This window comes from Theropithecus gelada, chromosome 15 (assembly GCF_003255815.1).
Source record: "Theropithecus gelada isolate Dixy chromosome 15, Tgel_1.0, whole genome shotgun sequence".
Classification (NCBI taxonomy): domain Eukaryota; kingdom Metazoa; phylum Chordata; class Mammalia; order Primates; family Cercopithecidae; genus Theropithecus; species Theropithecus gelada.
In genome coordinates, this window is record NC_037683.1 from 20291999 (window position 1) to 20309216 (window position 17218).

Below are 17218 nucleotides of genomic sequence, written 5' to 3' on the forward strand. Positions count from 1 at the left end.
GGCTGGTGGTAAGGTGATGAGTTAAAAGGCTGCTGTGGTGGTGTGGGCCCAAAGGGAGGAATGTGGAGCTAAGGGCATGGAATGAAGGGATATTTAGAATAGAGCTAATTTCAGAGCTGGAGGAGCTCTAGGAATCATCTCTTCCAGTCCTTTCATTTGACATGTGGGGACTCTGAAGCCCAGACAGGGGTAGGGACTTATTCAGGCTTTGAACCCAGGTCTTCTATCAAAGGAAGTCCTTTCTATTTCATTTGACTGTTCTGTGCAAGTACTCACTCTGGCTTGTGAAAACCACATGTCTTCCTTTTGGTCTTTAAACTGGTAATCTATTGTCTAATATCCTCGTTAGCTGAGGGTATAATCACCTGTATGGCAGGCCTTATGGTAGGAAGTAGGTAGATCAGTTGCTCTTCTATGGGAGCCTGTCTTACTGGTCTTCCCTCCCTAGACCAGAGGAGGCCTCGCGGAGGCAGCATTTTGTGAAGGCCTGTACCTGCTGTGACTTGTTCTGGACACTAATATGTATCTTGCTCTCCCTTTAAAAAACATGTTTTTTGGGTGAGTGGGGAAGACCCAGAATCTGGTACAACATACGCTGTCCAAGTAGCTATCTTTATGAACATATGGAAGAGTTTAATCCTGGCTTTTGACAGGGAATGACATGGATAGCTTTCCATTCTCAATATTGATGGATGGCGTTATTGGCTGTGTAATATTAAATAAAGGCTTATTAAAAGGGATAGATTGAGCCATAATTTATAAAACCTTACTGTGGGACATTTCAAGTTGTTTCTAATTTCTCACTTTTATAAACAAAGCTGTGATGAATCTCCTTGTGCATGTATCTTTTTATAGTTACGTGATTTTTTTTTTTTTTTTTTTTTGAGACAGAGTCTTGCTCTGTTGCCCAGTCTGGAGTGGAGTGGTGTGATCTTGGCTCACTGCAACCTCCGCCTCCCAGATTCAAGTGATTCTCCTGCCCCAGCCTCCCAAGTAGCTGGGATTACAGGCATATGCTACCATGCCGGGCTAATTTTTTTGTATTTTTAATACAGACAGGGTTTCACCGTGTTAGCCAGGATGGTCTCATCGTGTTAGCCAGGATAGTCTTGATTTCCTGACCTTGTGATCTGCCCGCCTTGGCCTCCCAAAGTGCTGGGACTACAGGCATGAGAAACCGTGCCTTGCTGAGTGGTTTTTTTAAAAGGGTAGATTCCTAGAAATGAGATTTCTGGATGTCGGAGATATTAAGCATATATGCAATAAACAGTAGATACTATGGAATAGGATTTGTTATGTCTAGCAGCCTCCTTTCTAAGGAATTGAAAGAACTCTTAGCCAGGTATGGCTGAAACAATTTCCTGTATCCTGTCCACACCTAGTCTCCTTATCTTTTGCTGTTCTTGTCTTATACCCACCTGTCCTGAGATGCTGGCATTCTTGCATTGAGGCCCTTATTCCTATTGTTGAACATTCTTGGCCTCAGCCGAGGCAGTTGGTCAAATTTGAGTGTTTTGTTTTTGGTTTCACTAGGATGTTTGCATCTTTAAATTTACTGTAATGTGTTGTGAGTTACTTACTACCAGATCATAGCTCCCTCACCTTCCACTCCTGCCCCACTTGTATGGCCCTGAAGCTTTCAGAAGCACCGTGGTGTATAGATACAGTGTGGATTTGAGAATGATGGGGACTGGGTTTCAGGCTTGGCCCTGCCACTTACTGACCTGTGGCCTTAAATTGGTTGTTTCTAAAACCTCGTGTGTAAAGTGGAGCTGCTACTGTCTTTCCTTCAGAGTTATTAATTAGGTAAGGTATGGAAAGCACCTAGAATGATGCCTGGTGGATGGTGGGTACTCAATAAATGCTGATGTCTGCTCTAATCCGAAGATTCTGTTGACTACAACCACTGCCCTGGGTTCTGCCCCATCAGTGTTCAGTTTCTGTACATCCTTCTGTGATGTTTCTTTGACCTTGGAATAAAATCCCTAACCATGGTCCATGAGAACCTGCCCTGTGTGATTGGCAGCTTCCTGTCTCTCCGAACTCAGCATATTCCTCTCCCCATCGTACACTGCTCTTGCCACACAGGCCGCTCTTCCTTGGCCACACCCAGCTTGTCCCTGTGCCAGGGCCTTCATGCATGTTCCACCCTCTGCCTGGACACCCTTTCTCCCTTTCCTTGAATGGCAGGCCCCTGGACCTTCTTGCCTCAGCTTGAATGTGACCTTGTTAGAGAGGCTATCCCTAACTCCCTTCTCAACTCATGATTCTCTCTTCTAGCAAGTACTCAGCACCCTGTCTCTCCCACCATGACTCTTGTGACAGTTTGTGATTATTTCTTTATTAGTGTACTTGCTTAACATGTGTCTGTATTCAATGTCTGGTACTCAACACTGAACCTAAGAAAATCGTAGGCACCTAATATTTGTTGATTGAATGAATGTGTGACCCTGTATGGAATACTAAAGCTCCGAATTTTGGTTGCTTTATCTGTAAAACTGGGAAAAAATGTTTATCTGAGGCTTGGGAAAAGTAAAGAACATGCTAGGATAGTGCCTGCTATACCAGATCTTTAGCAATCAGGGCGGCTGCTGTTTTGGTTATTGTTACTAAAGTGGCTGGAGAGGAGATATGCCTAGAGACACATTTAGAGGCAGACAGCTTATAATGAGGATGGGGGCATGCAGGGCCAGAGTCATAGGAAAACAAGCAGTAATGAGGGCAAGGTGAGGCTAAGAGTGGGAGAATGAGGGTGAGCTTAGAACACGGCAGGAGTGTAAGAATTGTGTGGATGCCACTCAGTGGAAGTGGTTGAAGACCAGGTCTGTAGCTGGCAGAGTGAGTGTTGTAGCCACTTTCCATGGAGCTCTGTGCACAACATATAGCCCGACGGTGCTAGGGTTTTTTGCAGAGATGAGTACTTGGAATCAAGTAGGGCTCATGGCTGGTGGGGTTAAAGTGTTAAGTACAGGAGTTCGTTTGTGTAGTGGGACGACCTGCTGGATTGAATGCTCTGAGTTCCTGTACCTCTCTCTGCATGTCCTGGCCATGCCCTCCAAAAATGGCCAGATGGAGGGCTGAGTAGTGTAAATTTTTACAATCTTTTTGAAGGCCATTTGGAAAGAGATTTTGATAGTCATAAATATAAAATTACTCTTGAGCCCAATAATCCATTTTGGGGAAATTGATCCTAGGGAAACAACCCAGTAGAAGGAATAAAGCTCTGCTGATGAAGGTGTTTGTGACCACATTGTGTATCATTGTGAAAAACTGTAAGGAAGGGAAATTATATATTACATTTGTTATCTCTTTGCTTTTGACAAACGTATATTGAGGATATTTCACAGATGAGGAAGCTGAGGTTGGAGAGATTAAACAACTTGCCCATGAGCTTATTGTGATTGAGAAGCAAAAAGAAGGCAAAATTCAAGCCTGGTCTTTCTGATTGTAAAGCTGGTCACTTTCCATTAGAGCACACTGAGTCCATCAGTGCACAGCAGAGAAATGGTTAAACAGTTGACTGAATCACTTCAGTGGAATGTAGTGCAGTTATTTCAACTGATAGTTTTGTGTAATTCTGCCACAATGTGAAAAATGCTTAAGAAATATTAAAGGAAAGCAATGGAATATGCAAATTCACTTATGTTATAATTCTGCAAAAATGTATATTCATGAGCAAAGGTTGAAGAGAATATGAAAATAGTTGGTTTCATAAGGTAGTTAAATTCCAACTGGTGTTTGAGATTCAGTTTTAAATTTCTGTTATTGAGGCTGGGTGTGGTGGCTCACACCTGTAATCCCAGCACTTTGGGAGACCAAGGCAGGGGGATTGCTTGAGCCCAGGAGTTGTGACCCAGCTTGGGTCACAAAGTGAGACCCCATTTCTACAAAAAAATTAAAAAGTTAGCTGGGCATGGTCATGTGTGCTTGTGGTCCCAGCTGCTCGGGAGGCTAAGGTGGGAGGATTGCTTGAGCCTGGGAGGTTGAGGCTGCAGTGAGCCATGAATGTGCCACTGCACTCTAGCCTGAGCAACAGAGAGAGACCTTGTTTAAAAAAAAAATTCTGTTATTGCTCCAGTATTATTTATAATAGAGACTTACCTAGTAACAGTTTTCTTGATGATTTGAAGACACCAAGGAGAGTATCAGCATCAGAAATGGATTCCAAAGTATCCTCCCCTCTTTACTACCTCACTTAGCTGCTGTAGGCAATATTATATTACATGCAGTATTGTTTACTAGAGATCAACTTTAGGTAGCCAAGTTCATGGTTTTTGTTATGGCTAGGTGAGGTCTAATGGTTTTTGTACTTTCAAAAAGGTTAAAAAATTCATTGTGACCCAAAGATTGGCTTATTGACGTCCTGAGAAGTGAATTTCTTTTTCTTTTTCTTTTCTTTTTTTTTTTTTTTTTGAGACGGAGTCTTGCTCTGTTGCCCAGGCTGGAGTGCAGTGGCACGATCTCAGCTCACTACGAGCTCCGCCTCCCCGGTTCACACCATTCTCCTGCCTCAGCCTCCCCAGTAGCTGGGACTGCAGGCGCCCGCCACCAAGCCCAGCTAATTTTTGTTGTATTTTTTAGCAGAGACAGGGTTTTACCATGTTAGCCAGGATGGTCTTGATCTCCTGACCTCGTGATCCGCACGCCTCGGCCTCCCAAAGTGCTGGAATTACAGGCATGAGCCACCGCGCCCGGCCTCTTTTTCTTTTTAAAAAAGGCTTTACTCTGTGTGTGTGTATACACATACAATTATTTAAGATAGACAATATCGGCTGGGTGCGGTGGCTCACATCGGTAATCCCAGCACTTTGGGAGGTCGAGGCGGGCATATCACCTGGGGTCAGGAGTTTGAAAAAAATACTAAAAATAAAAAAATTGGCTGGACGTGGTGGCACATGCCTGTAATCCCAGCTACTTGGGAGGCTGAGGCAGGAGAATCACTTGAACCTGGCAGGCGGAGGTTGCAGTGAGCTGAGATCGCGCCACTGCACTCCAACCTAGGCGACAGAGTGAGACTCTGTCTAAAAATAAAAGACAATACCACCGTCTATGTATGCAGACTATAATACTTCCCTAGGTGTAAACATTTAAAAATTGATGACTTCATGGAGGAAAGATGCCATACTGTCTTGAGACTGTGAGTGGGATGGCAAGTGGTGCATAATCACAGGGTCAGCAACAGCCAGGATCGGCACAGACCATTCCCGGTCAATAGTGAGTGGAGAACACAGGCCTTGAGACAGCAAGATGGGTGGGTTGGAGAAGATCTCTTCCCTTTAGCGCCTTGGTGTTGCCTTCACTCTGCGCGATTTTTAATGCTATCCTGTGTTTCCTGCTTGCTGAGTGCAAGGCTCTGCCAGGTGCTTTAGTTCATTTGGTTGTCACAACACCCCTGTGAGGGAATTGACTTTATCTTCATTTTATAGATGAGCCAACACTGGACAAAGATGTTAAATAATTTTCCCAAGGTCACACAATGTAAAAGTAGCAGCTCTTGTAGTTTAGTCTGTTTCTGCTGATCGCAGAGCTCTTGCTCTTAGCCCTTGCTGTCTTGGGTGGAAAGATGATTTGGTAGAGTGAGCCTCAGCTTTGGAGACCCAGGTTCTTGCGAGCCTTTGAAACGGACAGCCAGAATTAGGCGCACTTTGCTTAGATTTCAGTTGAGGTAGGGCTGGTTGGAGTTGCCCTGATTCCTTTTTATGTTTTTGGTTTTTCTTCCCTTTTAGATGGAACTTCAGACTAGGCAAGGCTTTTGACAGAGAGTGGGAGTAGGAGGAAGCCAGGATGATTGACTACTAGCTCCTGCAAAATTTTTCCTGCTGCTAAGCTGGGGCCCTTCTCCAGTTTCAGAAAGCACCACCCCATAATCATGTTGGGATGTTTCCCATTTCAGATGGCTGCACTTCCACAGCAACACGTGGTTTCCAAGGGCTGGAACGTGGCAGATACAGCCTTGCATTAGCTTACTTTTGAGCATTAGGTTTCTAAGTCATATTTGGTGGGTTTTATATTTTGGGTGTTTATTCCTACTGTATTGTAAGCTGTTACCAGTTTTTCCACCTCAAGTTTTTTTTTTTCTTGTTTCTCTTAAAGGGAAAAGTACACGTGAGAAAAACAATGTTTTAAATTCCCATGTTGTAGTAGGCACTATACTAAACATTCTAATTAATTTCTTTCAATTCTTAGACTAGTTCTTTGAGATAGTTATAATAATCCCTTTTTTACAGATAGAGGAACTGAGGCACATAGGAAAAGTGAACTTCAGTAAGGCCATACAGCTAGTAAAGTGGTCTGGATTGTATTTATTCATTAATTTGTTCACTCATTTAACAAATTGTTGAATATCTGCTCTGTCTTAGATACTTGTTAAAACCTTGGAGGAAACAGCCATGAAAGATCAAGTGGATTATATTCATGTAATAAACATGATAATAATAAACACGCAAATAGATGAGACAAATATAGATTGTGAAAAATTCTAGCAAGAAAGTAAGAGCTGTGCGTTAGAGAGTGAGCTGGTTGGGGTGGTAGAGATGGGGCCCACTTTAGATGGCGTAGTTGGGGAGGGCCTCCCCAAGGCAGTGACATTGGAGCTGAGGTGGAAGGGATGAGACCGAGCCATCCTGGCAGACGCTGCAGAAAGAGCTTTGTAGGCAGACAAGGGCTTGACTTATTTCAGGACTGGAAAGGAGGCCAGTGAGGCTGGAATATTGTGAACAGGGGAGAAGATGATACCTGATGAGGTTGGAGAGGTGGTCAGGGACCAGATGATACAGCTCTTTGTAGCTGTGGCAGGGAGTTTTATTCTAAGAATGATGGAAACGAGCTAATGGAGGGTTTACCCAGGGAGTGGTGTATACCAGATCTGTCTGAAGCCTGAGGGGGCTCTTATTACATCACACTGCCTTAAAGGAATTCTTTTCTTTTTTTCTTTTGAGATGGAGTCTCACTCTGTCGCCAGGCTAGAGTGCAGTGGCGTCATCTTAGTTCACTGCAAGCTCTACCTCCTGGGTTCAAGCCATTCTCCTGCCTCAGCCTCTGGAGTAGCTGAGACTACAGGTGAACACTACTACGCCTAGCTAATTTTTGTATTTTTAGTAGAGACAGGGTTTCACCATGTTGGCCAGGGTGGTCTCGATCTCTTGACCTCATGATCTGCCCGCCTCAGCCTCCCAAAGTGCTGGGATAAGCCACCGTGCCCAGCCAAGAACTTCTTTTTTTAAAAAATTTTTAGGCCGGACACAGTGACTCACGCCTGTAATCCCAGAACTTTGGGAGGCCGAGATGGGTGAATCACCTGAAGTCGGGAGTTCGAGACCAGCCTGGCCAACATGGTGAAAACTTGTCTCTATTAAAACTACAAAAATTAGCCAGGTGTGGTGGCGGACACCTGTGATCCCAGCTACTCGGGAGGCTGAAGCAGGGAGAATTGCTTGAACCCGGAAGGCAGAGTTTGCAGTGGGCTGGGATTGTACCACTACACTTCAGCTTGGGTGACAGAGCGAGACTCTGTCTCAAAAAAAAAAAACAAATATATATATATATTTTGACAGATGGTCTCACTCTGTCACCCAGGCTGGAGTGCAGTAGCATGATCATGGCTTACTGCAGCTTCGACCTCCTGGGCTCAAGTGATCCTTCTGGCTCTGCCTACCAAAGTGTTGGGATTACAGATGTGAGCTACCCTGCCTGGCCAAGAAATTCTTAAATGTGTCTGTCCATCTATTCTGCCAACCATTGGCTATTTAGTAACCATCTCTTGGGTTACAGTCGAGTGCACAAGGTGGTTATGGGATGGGGGTGGGTGGAAAGCCAAGCATCCAGCTAGGACAATTCAGTATGGTCATTGCTCTGATAAAGTAGAGAGTGTATGGAAACATGTAGAAGGATCCCCAGTCCAGCCTGGTAGTGGTATTCAAAGAAAACTGTGAGAGAAATGGTACTAAGCAGAGAACTGAACTGGCCATGGTGGAAAAGATGGTGCTTGTATTTCATTTTATTCATTTGGGACTGTCTGACGTTTGCTGTGACCTTCTAAAGGCGTATTTTCCTTTGCTATATACACAAATTTCTTTAACTATAAATAGGACAAATATTCTTTCAAGTGTTGCTGAGAATTTTAGCATTGTGTACAATGGGGGCATTCTAAGCAACCTCCATAAATATTTTATTGGTAGCTGAGTAACAGAATAAGGTTTCTCTTTATAGGAAGCATCTGGCGGGGTAGTCGTTTTTGTTTGAATGAATGTTTTATGTGCTGTTTCCTTAAAAGGAGGTGCTAATGAACCTATCAGTTGTTTCTTGTGCTTTTCTTGTTAACCACAAAAGTGAAACCTTAAGTGTTAACAAGAGGGCCAAGGGTAGATAGTTTGAAAATGTACTTAATGTGAAATATGCTTATCGTTTTCTTTTATTCACTGATAAAATTGTATTTATGGGCTGGATGTGGTGTGTCATGCCTGTAATCCCAGCACTGTGGGAGGCTGAGGCGGGTGGATCTCCTGAGGTCAGGAGTTCAAGACCAGCCTGGCCAGCATGGTGAAACCCCGTCTCTACTAAGAATAAAAAAATTAACTGGGCATGGTGACACACATCTGTAATCCCAGCTACTCGGGAGGCTGAGGCAGGAGAATCGCTTGAACCTGGGAGGTGGAGGTTGCGGTGAGCCAAGATCGCAACACTGCACTCCAGCCTGGGTGACAGAGCGAGACTCCGTCTCAAAAAAAAAAAAAAAAAATTTACTAAAAAGAATATGATATGCTATTAAAAATTGTTTTGTAAAAAGCTGGAAAAAATATGTGGTGAGTGTGAAGATATACTAGCATCTAAGTGTAGCTTTTCACATTTTGCCCTAATTCATTTTAGTTATTTTAAAAATCAGCTTGAGATATAATTTACATAAAATAAAATGTACCAATTTTAGGTGTTGGATGAACTTTGACAGATGTATATTCCCTTGTAATCACTATTGTAATCTGTATGTATGTATGGTTATAGTTTTTTATATGTGTGTACAGTTCTTGGCATATGTAATGATCACTATAATCAGAATATAGAACAGTTCCATAATCCCAACCACTTCCCTTTTTTTTTTTTTTTTTTTTTTTTTTTGAGACGGAGTCTCGCGCTGTGTCACCCAGGCTGGCTGGAGTGCAGTGGCGCGATCTCGGCTCACTGCAATCTCCGCCTCCCAGGTTCAGGCCATTCTCCTGCCTCAGCCTCCGAGTAGCTGGGACTACAGGCGCCCGCCACCACGCCCGGCTAGTTTTTTTTGTATTTTTAGTAGAGACGGGGTTTCACCATGTTAGCCAGGATGGTCTCGATCTCCTGACCTCGTGATCCGCCCGCCTCGGCCTCCCAAAGTGCTGGGATTACAGGCTTGAGCCACCGCGCCCGGCCAACCACTTCCCTTTTTTTTTTTTTTTGGCTTCTTTCTTCACCCCAAGCCTCTGGCAACTAATGCCTGTTCTCTGTCCTTGTAATTTTGCTTTTCCCAGAATGTCATATAAATGGAATCGTACAGAATGTAATCTTTTCAGACTGGCTTCTTTGCCTCAGCATAATGTCTTTGAATTTTATTCACGTTGTGTGTTTCATAGTTGCTGAGCACTCTTCTGTTGAATGGATGTCTACTGTTTATCCATTCACCCTCTGAGGGACATAAGAGTTTTCCCCAGGTTTTGGTGATTATTAATAAAGCTGCAGTAAACATTTATGTACAGGTTTTTTGTGTCAAGATAGGTTTTCATTTCTCTAAGATAAATACCCAGGAGTGGAATTGTTGAGTCACATGTTAAGTATAGTTTTTTTGTAAGAAATTGCCAAAGTATATCTAGAGTATCCGTGCCATTTTGCATTCCCATCAACAGAGTATGAGAACTCCATTTATTCTACATCAGTACTTGGTATTAACAATGTAAACAATTTATTTTACTAGGCATAGTGGGTCACATCTGTAATCCCAGCACTTTGGGAGGCCCAGGCGAGTGGATCATTTGAGGTCAGGAGTTCGAGACCAGCCTGGCCAACATGGTGAAACCTCGTCTCTATTTAAAAAAATACAAAAACTTAGCCGAGCGTGGTGGTGTGTGCCTGTAATCCCAGCTACTCAGGAGGCTGAGAAAAGAGAATCACTTGAACCGGGAAGACAGAAGTTGTAGTGAGCCAGGATTGCGCCAAGCCTGGGCAACAGAGCAAGACTCTGTCTCCCACCCGCGCCCCCCGCCAAAAAAAAATTAGCCATTCTAGTAGGTGTGTACGGTATCTCATTTTTTGTAGGGACAGGGTCTTGATTCTTTTTTTATACCTGTTTCTCCACTCAGACTTTCTATCTTTCCATTCATTTCAAGATTGTTGTCTTATGTCTTAGCACATGATTTTGCATGTTGCAAACATTTTAGTCACTTGACTTTAAAAGTTTCACATTTTAGCCGGGCGCGGTGGCTCAAGCCTGTAATCCCAGCACTTTGGGAGGCCGAGACGGGTGGATCACGAGGTCAGGAGATCGAAACCATCCTGGCTAACGCAGTGAAACCCCGTCTCTACTAAAAAATACAAAAAACTAGCCGGGTGAGTTGGCGGGCGCCTGTAGTCCCGAGGCTGAGGCAGGAGAATGGCGTAAACCCGGGAGGCGGAGCTTGCAGTGAGTTGAGATCCGGCCACTGCGCTCCAGCCTGGGCAACAGAGCGAGACTCCGTCTCAAAAAAAACCAAAACAAAACAACAACAAAAAAGTTTCACATTTTGAGGCTGGGCGTGGTGACACACCTGTAATCCCAGCACTCTGGGAGGCCGAGGTGGGTGAATCACCTGAGGTCAGGATTTGAGACCAGCCTGGCCAACATGGTGAAACCCCGTCTCTACTAAAAGTACAAAAATTAGGCGGGCATGGTGGCACATGCCTGTAATCCCAGCTACTTGGGAGGCTGAGGCAGGAGAATGGCTTGAATCCGGGAGGTAGAGGTTGCAGTGAGCCAAGATTACGCCATTGCACTCCAGCCTGAGTGACAGTGTGAGACTCCGTCTCAAAAAAAACCACAACAGTTTCACATTTTGAAATCGTCAAATTCATTTATTTTCTTCTCACAAAAACCTATGAGATTGATTTTATTATCCCTGTTTTAAAGTTGAGGAAACTGAGGCTCAAAGAAGTAGCATGTCTAGTTTGCATCATAAAAGAGAGTTAAGATAGGACTTAGTATTGTCTCCAAAGCCGCTAATCTTTCTGCCTTACCATTGAGAACTGAGCTTGAACAGTGACTTTGAGAATGGAAAGAGAACAACAGATGCACGAACTATAGCATGGACAGGCACACTGCATTTAGTAAATATCATCAGCACTTGCTTCACAATTCAGAGTCTCAATAAAAGATTGCATTTATCTATTACTACTTTATTTTTATTATTTATAGGAAATTTATATGGTACAAATATACAGAGTACTTCTAGATGCATACTATCATATCAAGTAAATAATTACGTATTCATATCCCCTGCTCTTTTAAAAAATAGTAACCTGTCTATATAATGTTCCATAGTATAGTGTTTTTATTTAACAATGTATCTCGGACATAATTTCCTATGAGTGCACAATGTGGTCTCTCATTCTTGTTTATGGTTCTATCATATTCTATTGAGTTGACATACTATAATTTACTTAACCATGGACAAATTGACTTTTAATAATTCACATTAACCATAGACTAGTAGACTATTTGACTTTAAAAACTTTAAAAAATGAGGCCAAGTGTGATGGCTTGCACCTATAATCCCAGCAAGTTGGGAGGCTTAGGTGAGGATTCCTTGAGCCCAGGAGTTTGAGGCTGCAGTAAGCTGTGATTATACCACTTCATTCCAACCTGGGTGACAGAGCAAGACCTCATCTTTAAAAAATAATAATAATAAAAAAAAACTTCAAAAGAAGTGTAACATGCATGCAGGCCTACCCACAAATCGTATGTGAACAGTTTAATGAATTATCAAAAAAGGAGCATAACCTATAACCATCACCAAAGCCAAGACATGGGACATTATCAGTGCCCCAGAAGTTTGCTTTGTGGCTCATTCCACGCACTAAGCACTTTTCCTCCCCAAAGGTAACCATCATCCTGGACTAATTTAAAGTCCCTTCCTAGCTTGTGTTTCTGTCCCTCTCTTTGTAACAAGGAAAAGAGAGGAATTTTTTCCCCCTCAAAGGCAGAGACTTAAAAAAATGTGAAACAGAGAGGGAGAACCTGGGGATGTTGGTAGGATTTTGGAGAACATTTAACTATTTAAACATGGTGATAGAAACATACTAGGAATTGCTTTACTGTGTAGGCTAATATCTGTTCTTGAAGTTAAGTTAGACTGCACAGAAAAGTTTACTGGATGAACCAAACCAAAAAAGTCAGGAATTTTCTCTATAGGCAGTGAGGTTGAATTGACAGATCATAGTTACTGGAGTCAGACAGCAGGATAGGAATCCCAGCCCTTCCCCTACTAGCGTGATCTTTGATCATGTATATAGTGGAGACAGTACTTTTGCAGTGTTACTATAAGAATTGAGATAATGTATGTAAATTATCTGGCTAGGTGCTTGTTTACATAGTAGGTTCTCAGTAAATATGCTTTTTCTTACTTTTTCCCCCAACTTTTTATTGTGACAGATTTCAAGTGTATGAAAAGTTGCAAAATAGCACAGTGAACAACCATATATATTCATCTAGATTCATCATTAATGTTTTCTATATTTGCTTTATCTTTTTTTTTCCTGTCTCTGCTCATTTGAGTTAATTGCAGACGTCATGACATAGCACTCAAGTACATTAGCATATGTCTCTTTCTTAGGACATTTTCCTGTAAAATCATAATATTATTACCTAATAAAAAGTTGTTATTCAAGTTTCCCCAGGTATCATCATATGGCTGTTTTTGTAAAGAATTCAAGATTTTATTGTACTTAGTAGTTGTGCCTCTTCAATCTCCGTTTATTTAGAAGAGTTTACCAAACATTTTTGCCTTAGGATTGTCATTAAGATTTTTGAAGAGTTCAGTTCTGTTGTTTTGCAGAATGTTTTTCAACTTAGACTTATCTGGTAGAGTCCTCTTGATTAGGTACAGGTTAAAGGTTACAGACAGAAGCACTTGAGATGGAATTGTTTGCTCTCAGTGATTTATTTCAGGAGGAAAATGATGTTAGTTTATCCCTTCAATGGTGATAAGAGATGAATTTTTTTGGTTAAGATGGTGTTCGCAAGTTTTCTAAATTGTAAGGGTACCTTTTCCTTTTGTAATTAATAAGCCATTTGTGGGGTAATAAGTCTGAGACTGTCTGAATATTATGTTCTGTAGTGATCTTTCATCTAATGCTTTTAGTGTTGCTGATTCTTACCTGAATCAATCATTACTATGGAGGTTGTACAATAGTGATTTTCTGTTCCTCGTATTCTACATTTATTAACTGGATTTCTTTTGAGATTCTCCTCTTCTTTTCCTTTTCTTCTTATTATCAGTGTGGAGTTTTGAATTCTCTCTTTATTCAGTCATTATTCATTTTCATTCATTATTCATTCCTGTCATTATTCATTTTAATGCTCAAATTGTACTGACTTTGGCTAGTGGGAACTGCTTAATTCTTCTGGGTTAGTAGAATGGTAGCAAAAACAAGCTTTCTCTAGTATTTAACATTTGAATCAGTTTTGTAGCCTCGTAATCTATAGGACTAATGTATGTACTATCTGTCTGTTGTTTGCTTTTGATGACCCTTCTGTGATATTTTTCAGCAAATCACTGAATTGAAGAAAGAAAACTTTAACCTAAAGCTGCGCATCTATTTCCTTGAGGAAAGAATGCAACAGGAATTTCATGGCCCCACCGAACATATCTACAAAACTGTGAGTGGCCCACTTCTCATTGCTGTCCCTTGTGTTTTTTCTCATTGTCATTTCAAGCAGAAATTTGATTAATATTTGATCTCAGAGTTAGCAGGAATAAAGATGCTTTCATTTAATCTCAATTGATTATGGGGAGCATGAAGATATCAGGATGACTTTAATATTAAGCAAAGGGGTACATGATTAATTTTAAGGAAGTCTTTCACTCTCTTTTAAAAATCAGAATTTGGATTCACTCATTTTTACCTCAATTAAGTTTTTATAATTATGTGTTCTTTAGAAACAGGCAGTGGAATGGTGGAATGGTTTTGGAGTTGAATTCTGTTACCAGCTGACTTGTGTAACTTAGGCAAGTCACTTTAGCTCTTGGGGCTTGCTTCCAGAATTAAGTGATAATCCCTTTGTCATAGGGTTATTTGTGTGAATTAAAATGAGAAGACAGATGAAAAGCTCCAGCACACAGTCAGTTGACAATTATCGTCTTCTTGAGGCTTCGTTTGGCAGCCCAAAGTTAGGATTGTCAGTATTTCTGTGATAGGACTCTTCTGTATTCCTGTGTGCTTGCCTGTTAACTGTCAGAAGAAAAGGCTATCCTCATTTGAAGTCTTGACCTGGAGGTCTTTGTCTGAAAACAAACCTTGGTGCTGAAAACTGAAAAAAGAACTTGGCTTTCTTGAAAAGGCTTGAGTACAAACAGTATTTCAGTGCCTGTTTCTTGGCTTTTTCTAGTAGATTAGCCCTTGGCCTGGGAATTATTCTGACTTTTCTCCTCTGAAGTTTGTACCAGTGGAAACTTTTGAAGGAGGAAAAAGAACTCTCCTTGAATTTCAGCAGATGAACTTAAATTGACTTGTCTTGAAGAGGGATTGTGCTGTACTTCTGAGCCTTTTCAAGAATTGAAAAGCTTCTTTGTCCCCTATGAGAGTTTTTTTCTTCACTCTGGGGGTGGAAAGACAATGAGGATGTCCCCTTTTCTGGAAGGGAGTGGTGATGTAATCACAATTTTAGAGGAAAACCAATAGCCTAAAGCAGTTTATATGTGAGTATGGTGGTCATGCCTCTCAGAACCTCTTGGGTGATAGGAATACAAAACGTGCCAGTTGCCAACTCTATCAGGCACTGTCTTCGGCATCTGTACATTTGCATCTTATTGTAATTCTCATGACAGTCCTATGCCATGGAGTTTATCTTCATCTTATAGGGGAAGAAACTGAGACTTATAGAAGATGAATAACCCACCTGATGTCATATAGCTACTATGTGAGGTGGATTTTGAGCCTAGGTCTTCCAACCTCATTGTACCATACCACTTCAGCTGTCTGACTAGACGATTTCATGACCCCTTTCTTCAGTGTAAGTTTTTGGATAGGTGCACATGGTTTAGAATTCAAAAAGCCTAAGAGGTACACACTGAAAAGACTCTTCCATCCTTGTGTCCTGGTCCTCTAGATCTAATAAATATTGATTGCTTATGCAGAGGAATTTTATATATATATATATTACAAGCAAGCGTGTGTTTGCGTGTGTGTGTATGTGTATAAACCCTCTTTTTACATAAATGCAAGCATGTTCTGTTCTGCACCTTATATTTTTCACTTAATGATTTCTTTCTTTCCTTCCTTCCTTCCTTCCTTTCTTTTTTTCTTTTCTTTCCTTCCTTTCCCTTCTTTTCTTTCTTCACTTCCCTTTCCTTCCTTCCTTTTTTCTTTCTTTCCTTCCTTCCTTCCTTCTTTCCTTCTTTCCTTCTCTTTTCTCTTTTCTGTTTTCTTTTCTTTTCTTCCGATGGAGTCTCCGTCTGTTGCCCAGGCTGGAGTGCAGTGGCACAATCTTGGCTTACTGCAACCTCTGCCTCCCAGGTTCAAGTAATTCCTGTCTTCGGCCTCCTGGTTAGCTGGGATTGCATGTGAATGCCAGCACGCCTGGCTAATTTTTGTATTTTTGGTAGAGATGGGGTTTCGCCACGTTCTCCAGGCTGGTCTTGAACTCCTGGCCTCAAGTGATCCACCTGCCTTGGCCTCTCAAAGTGCTTGGATTATAGGCGTGAGGCACTGCACCTCGCTTTACTTAATGATATCTTGGATATCTTTCTTTAAGAGTAGTTTAAGAATGAATTTCTTTATTCTTTTTGTTTTTGAGACAGTATCTCACTCTGTCACCAGGCTGGAGTGTAGTGGCATGATCATAGCTCACTACAACCTTGAACTCTTGGGCTCAAGGGATCCTCCCATCTCAGTCTCCTTAGTAGTTGGGACTACAGGCATGCACCACCACACCTGGCATTTTAAAATTTTTGCTTTTTATAGAGATGGGGTCTTGCTATGTTGCCCAAGGCTGGTCTTGAACTTCTAGCTTCAAGCCGTCCTCCTGTCTTGGCTTCCTAAAGTGTTGGGACTTACAGGTGTGAGCCACCACACTAAGCTGCCTTTTTTTTATAGTTTCATAATATTCCGTTTTATGCTTTGAAGGTACCCTGACTTTTGGTTTGGAAATTACAATTATGTATATGAGTTTATAACTTGAGATATTGGACTTGAGAAAAATAGCCGAATGGACAAGTTAGTATTAATTCTTTTAAATATATTAAATTGGAGTGCCTGTTGGTTCATCACAAAGTGAAGCACTTAGAGTATATTATATCATTTCATAAATAGAAGCTCTCCACCCTTCTGAGAGCTGGAAAAAGACTCCTCTGTTTGAAGGATGTTTCTGCATTTTTCACAAAATCACAGTTGAAGACATTATACAATGTTACCCAGGGTCCTTTATGCAAAGATCTCTTTCTTCAAGAAAAAGTTCTGCCTCATAGATGACTTCTTTAGTTCTTGTTGTTTGACAGTGAAGAAGATAACCTATTTTAAGCCCTGTCTCCGAGGCTTTGCTCATTTAATCCTTAAAGCCCTCATGTCATGGGAGCTTTTATGTTTTGTTTTTGACACTTGAGGGATTGGAAAGGAGAAGCATTGCTTTGTCACCCTGTGGACTTATGTGTCTAAGGACAGTTATAATATTGTGCTTCTAGTTTTGTATTCCACGTTAGCGTGTCTTGTTCACTTCAGTGTCTTCTGTGGTCGGTCCTTCACAGGTGCTTGGTAAGTTTCTGCGAAGTGAAGGAATGAATAAGTGAGTAGCCACTGACTCTGTGGTCTCCTCTTGTAGAGAGTAGAGACAGAATTTAAACCCATGTCCTTTTGGTCACACACCCATGACCTTTCTGTCATGGCTGTACTTCTCAACCTGAAGTACTTGTTTCTCCAGGGCTGCTTGCCAGAAAGGAGGGAGGCATATCCTGTGAGATGGTAAATCTTACTGGAAATGATTTTTTTTTTTTTTTTTTTTTTTTTTTTT

At 41.6% G+C, this 17218-nt stretch overlaps 1 protein-coding gene across 4 annotated transcripts in view; it reads left to right on the forward strand.

The window, feature by feature from the left end:
* CDK5RAP2 (CDK5 regulatory subunit associated protein 2) overlaps positions 1–17218 on the forward strand; it is a 185775-nt gene that overhangs the window by 15139 nt on the left and 153418 nt on the right. For all 4 annotated transcript variants that reach the window (XM_025359182.1, XM_025359184.1, XM_025359185.1 and 1 more), the window contains exon 4: positions 13763–13873. In XM_025359182.1, coding sequence (XP_025214967.1) covers positions 13763–13873 — 111 coding nt within the window. The remainder of the gene's footprint in view (positions 1–13762; positions 13874–17218) is intronic.